Here is a 12014-nt window from a genome sequence, read left to right as displayed (position 1 = left end):
GGTAGACTGGGTACGATTGAAACAAAGGACGGTTGAAACAACACGAATATCTCGTAAACCGTTGGTGGGGGGGTTAGGGGTCCAAGGGGAAAATGAAGCGCACAACTGTTCTAAACACGAACAACAATGTTGCGTCGATCTCCGCGCGCTTCAGCTGATTTTATAAGACCCTATTGTGTTTTTATGACCAAAAGTAAGTATTTTGGCTTGGAGATTTTTCCAATTATTAGCGTTTCTATTTAAGTGACAGTATTAAGTGTGCGTTTTTGTTTGAAGTGAATCTTGTGGAATATGAAATTGTGACTAGTTTTTGTGTATCATTGTTGTTACAATTACTATAACTGTATTTTACCTAAAGTAGGAGTTGGGGACGGTTGAAACATTTTTTTTGGGTACGGTTGAAACATTGTTGTAATTGTTTTTGATTTTTTTGAAGCCGATAGTACGTGTAAGAGAGATTTTGGGAAGACAAATAGACTTGACGAAGTACAAAGACGCATATGAGGAGGTGAAAACCGGAGAATCATTGCGAAAAGCGGCAGAGAAGCACGATTATTCGTTTCTAAGGTAAATTCGAATGCGAGATGACTCTGGCGAGCAAGAAAACAAAAAAATGGGATACAATAGAGGATATAACAATAGAAGGTATAATAATAGAGGGCGAAAAATCAGGAAGTCTACTATTTACAGTGACACACCAGATAAAGAAGAGATAAAAAAGAGCCAGAATTAATATTGAAACGAACAAGAGCTGAGCAAGTGAAGAAGCAATTGGATAGAGGAAAAAGGACGAAGTTTGATGGAGGAAAATGTAAAAGAAACACCATAAAAGCAAAAAGAAAATGTACAAGAGAAGATATCATCAGAAGATGAGGAGTAGGTACTTCTGTCTTGTTTGTACTTCACCATATTTAGAGAGCAGACCTTATTGTAAACGAGTTTCTTAATTATTGTTAGATTTAAAATAAACAATCAATAAAACATATTTTAATACTATATTTTGTATTATTCGCATGTTTTTCAACTGACCCCAATCACTGTTTCAACCGTCCCTGGTATGGGGACGGTTGAAACAAATCGGATTTATTTTTTTAATTTGATCTACTATTTAAAATAATACACCTGGAACTAAAACCACAGTGCCTATTAGTAGACAGATACATGCTCTTTTATTTAACATATATTTCACATCGCTCGGGTTATAAAAAGCAAAGTTATGGTCGTTTTAAGTGAAATTGTTTCAACCGTACCCAGTCTACCCTATCAGGAAATGGCATAAATTTATGTTGATAACGCAATACAGAGATATCATCAAACTATGAAACTGGCCCTCAATTATTCTGAGTAAATATTATACTATTCACCTTTTGTGAACAATGTTCAAGTTACCTATTACTTTGTCGAACTGTATATGGACAACTAATTTTGATCTGTGAATATTATTATCTCTATAACCAAAACATACATTTTCAAAGAATAGAACATGGACCTAAAAAAAAAGATGGACGGAATATCGCTTGAGTGAAGCCTAGGCGGCGACACATCCAGTGTGTGTGCCAGATTAATTGCCAGATGCAGTAAAATTACCCCACACTTTAGTATTATTAGCTTACTATGGTGAGAGTGTGTGTGTGTGTTCATTGTCTTTACACGATGGCTAGTTCACTACGGTAGCTTCACTTTGTTTGTTAGCAAAACGGCGTCCGTCTTTTTTTAGGTCCACGGAATAGAAGTTAAAATCAAGTTATATAGGAATAGGTGATTTATAACAAGGAAATTTGTATATACTGAAGACTACTGCTTCGACAAGAAACTTAAACTACAATTTCTACTCACTACCTACTTAGATAAAAAAGAATAAAACAACCCCAAACGAAGCAAAATTTAATTTCCAACTAATCTTATAAACATCTACACAATATAATACATTGATTCGTATCTACACGCCGGCGGGCGACTCGGGCTTGGCCGACGGAGCGCCTATTTCCGTACGTTCCTCACCAGAGGCCGCTTTTTCCATATTCTTCAAATCCGTCTCAAATTCCACAGGCTCAATGAATTTCTTCTTAGGGAAAGGAGGAGGCCCCAATATTGCCTCCACTTCCTTGTAGTTGAGCGTTTCTTTCTTTAGTAGTTCTTCCGCGAGCTGGGAACGAGTTAATAAAAATGAAAATAATGTTTTAATGGTTGTTTTAATTTTATTCCAATATCCTACAACTGTATAGTAATGCTGTCGTAGAATATTTAAATTAATTTATTAGACATTATGTATTTAGAGTGATGATAAATAATATGACTCGTAGTCTATAATAAAAGTCAAAAGATTAATGCAATAGAAAGGCAGCGTTTTAAACTAAGTATAATATGATACAGAAAACGTACAGTACAATACAAATTATGCTTGGTATCCAAATAGCTTTAAAAATTATATTTGAAGCTATGATCTTGAGTTTATTGAGCAATCAATTTCTCGAAAAATTTAACTAACAAGGAATTGAATTTATATTTTTTGGTTTTTATGGCATTCAAATGCTTTATAAATATAAACTTATAAAGAATAGAAAAAATGCGATGGATGCGGGTTCAAGTCCCGCCTCGTGATCGAATTTTTTCTATTCTTTATAAATTTATATTAACAAGGAATTATCAAGTTGTTTTATCATTATTGGCATATTGTAAAAGTATGGTCCGAAATTGTTTCTACACACTTTCGAGTTTTGAGTTTCCCAACTACCACCTTCTCTCAACTATAAAAACTCACCATTTTCAGCTTATCCTCGTTCTTCCTCAATATCTCCTCTGTCCTATAGTATGCTCTGGCTATGACTCTCCTCGCTTCCACATCTATGAGGTTCTTCAGGGATTTGGAGAAGGGACTCTTGCCGCGTGTGTTTAGATCGGGGAAAGATAGTAGACCCACTGTAGGTGACATGCCGTATACTCGCACCTGGATAAAATATGTTTAGTAATTAAAGGTAGGTGACAAAATTGATGAAAAAATTTGTATTTTGAAATATGAAAAACAAGCAAAAAAATAATCGTAAACAATCGCAAATCTCGAGATCGGATCGTTCAATTCCGCATTTATTTTTGTCGTTACGAAGTTCATATCTTTTTTAAAACCAGTTCGAAACGTATTTATGAACTTGCCACTGCTTATGAATTTAACCATAAATTTCTGTTATGTTCATATATTCCATCACAAGTTTCTTACTACATCAATAATTACTAAACAGAAGATCATTTATAAAACACATAAAAAGAGTATATCATGACTATAAATTACTACGATACTGTGGTATATATTATCTTTTTTTTTTTTACTAAATATTATATCTGCGATCAGTCGCTAGACTATAAGCGGATATGTTGAAGGCGCGTATGGCAGGAAGGATGCTGCTCCCATTGGAGTCCATCCTTTATTTTATCGGGCTTGGTAGCCGGCAGTGTTGACTAGTCAAAAATGTCTCGTCGCTTTTTGAGACGACGCACGTATATTATCTAAATAATTTTTTTCATACCTGCGCATACGCAATCTTGGTGACCTTCTCCAGGTCGTTCTTGGCGCCGCTGGTGATCGAGTTGAAGGTGATGGCTTCAGCAGCACGGCCTCCCAGCGCCATGCACATGCGGTCGAATAGCTGATAAACATACAACATTCTTTACTTATTTAAAATACTCTATTGTATCTAACATATTAAAAAAGAGGAAACAAGAGAAATATGGCTAGTGCACAATAGGTGGCCTTATTACTAAAAATCAAACTCTTCCGGGCAAAACCTATAAGGAAAGGACGATTATTAACAATTGGAGTTGTGGTGCACAAAAAAGAACTCAGGCCCCGGAACCACCAAGCGGCCCGATTGGTCCCAGACACAATAGATTTTCTATTGTGTCTGGGACCAATCGGGCCGCTTGGGGCTCAATGGGTTAAGAAAAAATATTGTTAAAAGAGAAATGTAGGAGTAGGTACTTAAGCAATGTGCGATAAGATAGTCAATTATTTAAATTTATTCTTAGGTTAAGTTTTATTTTAAAATTCTTAAAGTAATAAAAAAAATCACTAACCTCTTCAGTAGTATACAGCTTCTGATCGCTAGTCGTATACTGCGCGAATCCCAGGGCCATATTGGTCCTCGGCACTATGGTCACTTTCAGCAACGCGTCCGTATGTTCTAGAAGCCAGCCAATCAGAGCGTGCCCGGACTCGTGGTACGCAACTATCTTCTTTTCCCCGGGAGACATCGCGTGACTACGTTTTTCCGTTCCACCTAACATTTGGATAAAGTTTATTAAATAAAATGGAAAAAATACAGGAATCGCTTCAAGTTTTAAATTATTTTTAATGGATTAAATGCAGGAGACAATACGTATGATACAACTGTAAGACTATTTTTGTATTAACAATAGACGCCTGTAAGATGTCACTTGACAAGCGACTGCAATGGGAGCTCAAAGGTTAGATACAATTGTGGGAATTTGCATAATAAATACAGTAGTTTCAGGGATTTATCCTTGCTAGTCCTCGCTAATATTATAATGCGAAAGTGAGTTTGTTTGGCTACTTTTACTGCAGTAAAACATATACTCATAAGGAAATCCATTTTGATAGGCATTTGAATCACAATTTTTTTTTATTATATTTAAATAGATGCCATGTATGGCAAGTAGTATTAATTTTCTTTACCACGCAAGCGAAGCCGCGGGCAGTAAGCTAGGGCGTCAAGTATCACACGACACACAATATAAGGTAGATCAGTATAAGTAGCTACAGAAGATCTATAAATTGTCTATTGCGCAGTACAACCACGATCTAGATTCTCAAGAGATTCTATCTCTCTACAAATTATGACATACTACTTAAAAGTAATGTCAATTGGGTAAATTCCAATTTATCAACGTGAAACCGTTAAAATGTGGAATAGGAATTCGGTATGATGAGTGAGGGTAGATTCGGTTTATTCAAGCGTCACAAAAATCTACACAGACACAGATTCAGCAGGTGTTAGTGTATTAACGTATTATTACGTAAATTGCCATAATATTTTTTTTTAATAAAACGAGAAATATCTATTACACCCTGTATAAGTGTGCATAATATTCTGTAGGTTTTTAAAGTGTTGTGTCTTATTTTTTCCTGTTACATTACGTACTCTATAATGGCATAGCATGGCAAATTCCCATATCCCCTCACATACCAACAACCCTTTCCACCGCGTACTCCAAATCCGCCGCCTTAACAATGGTCTGCTTGTGTCTCGCGGCATGTAGGGCGGCCTCGTTGCACACGTTCGCTATATCCGCGCCGCTGAAGCCCGGCGTTAGGTATGCTAGCCTGTAGAATTCAATAAAAAATTGAATAAAAAGACGTGTGGCACTCGGCGGTAAAGCTATTGCATGCTATGGTGGGGAGCGTGAGGTTTTTTCGTTACGGAATTTCTCGATTCGGTCCCCGCGCTCAAGGCCCGCGATAGAAGCTATGCAATAGCTTAAAATCGTTTATTTAAAAACAAGATAAATACAATAATTTAGACTCTACGACTTCAACTAGGAGTGCTAGAGACGCCTTCCTCTCCAGACTTTGACCGACCTTTTTCCAGAATTATAAATTACACAATTTAGTAACCACCAGTTTATATTGAAGAGATTAAATTTCTTATGCCACATGATACAATATTAATCTAACCTTAATAACCAAATATGTAAAGTGCAATGTGCATTTTATTGGAATTATTTAAACAAAAATAAACCAAGAAGAATCAACGCACATTAGTTCAACAAAATAGGTTAAGAAGTTTTCTCTCTAAAATAATTGAACATAATATGAAAATTAATTAGCGATATTATTTAGTTATTAATATTCAATCTAATAGCCTGATTTGACACCTCACCTTTTTACATAATACGAGGGTAGATCCTCTAGCACAATATTCTTCAGATGCCTTTGGAAAATTTCCTCTCTCTCGATGAGCGTGGGCAAGTCGATCAGGATGTGACGATCGAAACGACCGGGCCTGAGCAACGCCTGGGCAAAAAGTAGTATTATATTAGATAACATAGCGAATCGTATTCCCATATTATTATGTTATAAATGAATTTCCTGTTTCACTCATATTTTAGAAAATCATTCTACTAAAATAAGGAAGAAATATATTCTTTCATTAGTTTTTCGGGCACTTCGTCATGATGAGATCAGTCGCACATTTGAGATAGCTATATACCTGAAATTGAATTATTTATCCCCGCAAGACCACCATTAAACCAGGGACTGAAATAATACAATATTTTACTAACTATCGCTGTTTTAATTTCTTTCTCTTCTCTCTCTTCTCTACCACTAAATGCTCAATCCTAAATCCTGGATCCAATTATTCTAACTACAAAACTTTACTTTGTAACCGCAACCCACCTTATCCAGCACATCAGCTCGATTGGTCGAAGCCAACACCACCACCCCCTCGCGGCTCTTCATCCCGTCCATCTCCACCAGGAGCTGGTTGAGGGTCTGCTCCCCCTCACCCCCAGCGCCCCCAAAGGAACTGGCCCCGGATGAACGGGCCCGACCAACAGCATCCATCTCGTCTATATAGATGATGCAGGGCGCACGGGAGCTGGCCTCTTTGAAGAGGTCCCTGGTGGAATTTATGAGAAAATCCAAATAAATTTATTTCAACAAGGATGTAACTATAAATTTCTCAGTGTTCGGAATGTACGAATGCATGTTTGTTGCTCGCTATGTACTAAGTTACATGCATTTATTTCAAGATATATGTTCATGAATTATTTTTGAGGCAAAAATTCGGGAGCATGTGTCCGTTTTCATACTTATAAGATCAAAACTTTAGAAAGAATGGTGGTATTATGAAATAAAGAGTTTTAATTAGGTACATTATGTCCTAAAAACTGCTTATTTTTAAACCTACACATCAAGCCAATTGCAAATACTACAAAACATCCTGTCCTCTTTCACAATTCCAACAACACCTTATTCTTTAAATTATCCCTCCACCAATGTTCTCACTTACCTAACCCTCGCGGCTCCAAGCCCTCCGATCATTTCTATGAACTCAGACCCATTCATAGACAGGAAAGGCACATTCGCCTCAGTGGCGACAGCCTTGGCCAATAATGTCTTTCCACACCCAGGCGGACCTAGGAGTAATGCACCTTTTGGTACCTGCAAAAATAATATTAAGAATGAAAACATTCCATTCTACAATTACAACAAGGTAGATTATTAGGTACTCAAACAATTTTTTTTTAAAGTAAATGTAATATTTGACAATAGTTCCTCTGATAGAGAATATTATGAAACAATTGACACACAGAATTTTATTATGTTAATTAAAAGCAATAAAAAACATTAAGTGCACATATCAGAAAATAACAAAAGGTGAGTATCATTTTCTATCTATTAGTTTTGATTCAATCAGGAACAAATAACGATCACTATCAAACTAAAGAATTCTTAACCAAACAAGCGACCAATTTATTATAATTGAAATAACACTAACCTTAGCCCCCAAGCTCTTATAGTGCTCGGGCCTCTTCAGATAGTCCACAAACTCCATAACCTCAATCTTGGCTTCCCGTAGCCCGGCCACGTCTTCAAATTTCACCCCCTTCCCCTGGCCACTCATGGAATCTACCAGAGTGAATTTCGCACGGCTGAGTTGGCTCTAGAAATTGATTCGTTCGCAATTGCTGTTCTTATACACTATTATTGTGCCACTTTAGTTATAAATGTAACCTAACCTATTGGTTTATACTCTTTCATGCAAGTACAGATGAATTGATCTGTATGAATTTTGGTACAGTGATATATTATAGTATGTTTAAGCACATAAGAACATTAGGAACAACACGCGAATGAATCCGCGGGTTCCAGCTAGTTATAAATACAAATAAAATTCAATCAGACATTTGTTTCAATTTGTATCTTTTATTTTGTTGATTCTGTGTTGAGGAGTCAAATAAATCTTCTTTCCTTGGTACATAATTATTGAAACTTTACAAGTTATAACTTTAGCCATTCCATTCATACAATATTGTAATCACTATTGAAATAACCTTCCATTAATTCATAACAATTTCTTTCTCAATAAACAATATTACATTTACATCTAAAATAAAGTATTAAACTTACAAATCCGCCTAAATTGATGTTCATCTTCATAGACTTAGTAGAATACAAGAAGGAGAGGATCACAGCAGTGATCAGCAGTGTAGTGATAACTTTACCGGCCACACTGCCGTTCCTGTCATATATTACTCGCACACCTAAAAACAAAATAAAAAACAATTCATTGAAAACTTACTTGCCGATTAAAAAAAATTAAAAGACTAATGGCTGAGATGGAGGCTGAGAACAACAGATGAGTTTATTTATTAAAAACTCTCAAGGGAATACATGTTCGTCCATTGTGAAAGAAAGACAATAAAGACAAGCAAACCATATTTTTACATTAGCAAGAATAATTCATCAAAATGGGATAAAAAACACACCCTCCTTAACACCCAAGCTACTTTCGGTTTCTCGCAGTTTCTCTTCAAATCTGTGAATGTCCCCAACATTCATGTGGTACACGCGACTAGTTGCCTGTAAAAAAGGAATACTTATTACATTGATAACTCAGGCCCCGGAACCACAGACACAATAGAAAATCTATTGTGTCTGGGACCGATCGGGCGGCTTGGGGCTCAATGGGTTAAGCACAAACTACAAAAAAACTTACATAGAAGTTTCAGGAACTTTAACTTAACATTAAATTGCAAAGCCTTTAGCTACCAAAAAATAACATAATATTGTCTAAATTAACTTAGTCTGGTCTCACATGATATTACAGTTGCACTATCCATTTTTATGTCATAAAACATATTTCTCAATAATCTAAATAAAATTGTTATTCTCAGAAGTGTTTTTATCAGTTTCTACATAAAGGAGATTTTGTTCAGTGTATACAGCACAAAAATACACATTGCTTTAATGCTTTACAAGAATATATTAATAAAAACATGTTAACAATTTTACCTTTTTCCCCTTAATAACAGCTCCCTCATGCAGTATGATGGTCACAACTTCTATATCGGGTCTGACTATAAGCTCTTCCACCTCACCTTTTGACAGCATTGAGTATACAAACTCGTTCCATGATACATATCTCACAAACTGGAAAAATAAATGTTACAGGTTTTTTTTGTTTCATTTAGTTATATGAGATGGACATTTTACAACAAATTGTAACTGAATATTGGCTGATTGGCTTTTAATTTTTTTGCTTTGTTGGATGGATAAAGTGTAAATAAAAATCAAATTGATTAATGATGGAAACCATGAGCATCTCCAATCATTGTTTAGGTATATAATATAATATAGAAGCAAACCAGAATTATTGAACTACACTAAGATTGTTTATACATATAATTATGGTTACAGATGCTTTTATCTACATAATTTGTAAGTATGCTAGGCTAAATAACTTGTAATTAATGTACCTCACTCTGTGGATTATCTCCCGGCAGCAGCATGGAGCTCATGATGATGAGGGTGAAGGTGGTCATGAGCCAGAAAAGCGCCTTGACCATAATCGATGGGATATTTGCATCGTCATTCTTCTTTTTGTCTTTATCCTGCAACCAATGCAATTAAAAGTTATTGTTGTTGAAGTGTCACTAATAAATATTAAAATTTATGTTTAAAATAAAAAAATTATTTGGAAAATCCTAAAGTGCACGACACATAATGCTCATTTAATTATGAAAAAAAAAAAATATTTATAGATATAGTCTTGTAGTTTTCGTTTAATTGCAATTATTAATTGCAATTAAACGACACTGAATTAATTAATCATTCGCATTCAGTGACCTACAATCATCGATTAGAATATTTAAAAAAAAATTTAACTCAAATGATGGATTTTTTCACAAGTTATAGTGTTTTCAGGTTTCACACATGACGGACAGGAAAATTTTTTGACCTATTTCGGTGTTTTTTTCCAATTCTATTGAAGTAAATCAATTTTTAAAAAGTATGGGATTAATCTCCATTAAATTATCTCAACAATAGTATGCAAAATATCTTGATTCCGTGAACTAACAAGGCTATAATAATAAGAATAGCTGCAAAAATGAGGCGAAAAAAATTTTTCGATCCTAAAGCACTCTCTGATGCTTCGCATCATTGTGCAAAAATATATTTTCAACAAAAGAGGAATCAATCAGTCGATGATATTATCAAGGTTTGGTAACATTGATAACTACACTGAGAAAATACAGTACACCAGTGAGATTGATCTATCTTTCAGTTATAATTAGAACAAAAAAACAAAAAAGATGTGTGGCACTCGGGGACTGCAGGTGTGCACACCTGCACACCTGCACACCTCCGAGCCCGTTGGAGTGGGGAGCGTGATGTTTTTTCGTTACGGAAGTCAAGGCGATAGAAGCTATGCAATAGCTTAATAATTTCATATGTATTTTAGAAAATAACAAACCTTGTCTTTATCCGAATCCTTGTTATAGTTAGAGGAACTTGTGTGCAATCTTCTGGCCAAAGCACTAAAGTTTAAATATGAATTAAGGCCAGGCAAGTTCGACCTTTTCAACAAAGCTTGTGCAGCTCTGAATTCAGCATTGAAATGGCGTAATTGCTGAAACAATAAACATTATTTATTATTAATTTGTATTTTAATACTATGGCTACATACATATACATTATACAAGTATTTGGGAATTGTGAAAATTTATTAAATAGGTAATTCTATCATATTAATTTCATGTTCTTACTCATATCAATAACAGAATGATTAACTTTGCAATAGAGTGATTTCTGTTTGAGTGATATACACTAGTATTCAGTGCAATGAAACATCTTATTTCAATGGAAATTTGCTTTGACAACAGGGACAATAGCTTATCATAGAATATATATAAAAAAATTATGTAATTATAAAAAAAATAATCATCATAGGTTAAGTTTTGATGCATTTTTGATCTAAGTAGTACGAGTTCTACACAATACACATACATTAAGCTTGTTTTATAGTTATTTTACTTTATAAACGTAATTTATATTAATATTACGTAGTGGTTTACTGGGAAATTAGTGCAATGTTATAAATACAAAATTAATGAATATTGTGCAATAACACATCTATTTCGTAAATCGATAATTAATGGTTAATTGTACTTACTGGGTGCTTCGATTTACTCGTAATCCGATGTAAAACGAAAACTGATTTGCATAAATCTATTAATTTTGAAGAATAATTTTTGTTTATATCTCTTTCGACGATCACATTTTTCAAATCAAAGGATACTTTAGACTGTATTTTCGACGCGGATAATGTCGGTAATCGCTTAATAGATAACATTTTGAAAAACTATGAAAGCTGAACCATTTATATTTGGGATTATCGAGCTAAAGTTTATGAAATTACATGTTATTTTTATGTTCTCAGGTTTGGGAATTTGGCATTTGATTTGATAAATTATTGACAATGACATTTTCTCTACTTGTTTTGTCATGTCATATAGACAGCTTTGGGCAAAGGAATATATTTAATCAGCCGAGTTAGATGTTGCCATACTATAGGTAAACCAGAATCTGATGGCAATTAGGGAAATAAAAATTTTGAGTGTGCAACCCTAGGGAAAATGGACTGAACGATCTTGATACTGCTTATTTTTTATTTTGTCCTCAATATCATTAGTCACATTACTTAAGTGGACAATACTGTACTTAATAATGAGATATCCACTTAATATTATGTAGGTAGGTACATGTATAATATAGGTACAATTATACCACAGACATCCAAATATAAGTAATGTTTATATATCTGTGAATTATACATATTACTTTTATACAGTATACAGGTAATACATATTATTATTTACACATTATTTGTATATTTATTACCAGTATGCCATGTGAAAATATCGATATAATGATAATGTAGATCAAAACTGCTTATATTTTTTTATTAAATAAAATAAAAATAAAATAAAACTAT

The 12014-nt window shown here is 34.4% G+C and overlaps 1 protein-coding gene across 1 annotated transcript; it reads right to left on the bottom strand.

The window, feature by feature from the left end:
* Window positions 1–1871: 1871 nt before the first annotated feature.
* LOC123705303 (paraplegin) lies at window positions 1872–11483 on the bottom strand. The gene is made up of 15 exons (XM_045654038.1): window positions 11193–11483; window positions 10494–10649; window positions 9496–9630; window positions 9032–9169; window positions 8506–8599; window positions 8147–8280; window positions 7515–7679; window positions 7026–7177; window positions 6410–6632; window positions 5892–6025; window positions 5199–5335; window positions 4069–4271; window positions 3522–3641; window positions 2762–2947; window positions 1872–2146 (listed from the first exon to the last, which is right to left on the bottom strand). The coding sequence occupies exons 1-15, from the start codon at window positions 11370–11372 to the stop codon at window positions 1940–1942; spliced, it is 2364 nt and encodes a 787-aa protein (XP_045509994.1). The 5' UTR covers window positions 11373–11483; the 3' UTR covers window positions 1872–1939.
* Window positions 11484–12014: the final 531 nt, after the last annotated feature.

The sequence above is a fragment of the Colias croceus genome, chromosome Z, assembly GCF_905220415.1.
Source record: "Colias croceus chromosome Z, ilColCroc2.1".
Lineage (NCBI taxonomy): Eukaryota > Metazoa > Arthropoda > Insecta > Lepidoptera > Pieridae > Colias > Colias croceus.
The sequence above is the reverse complement of the archived record's forward strand: the minus strand, read 5'-3'. Positions and strand labels throughout refer to the sequence as shown.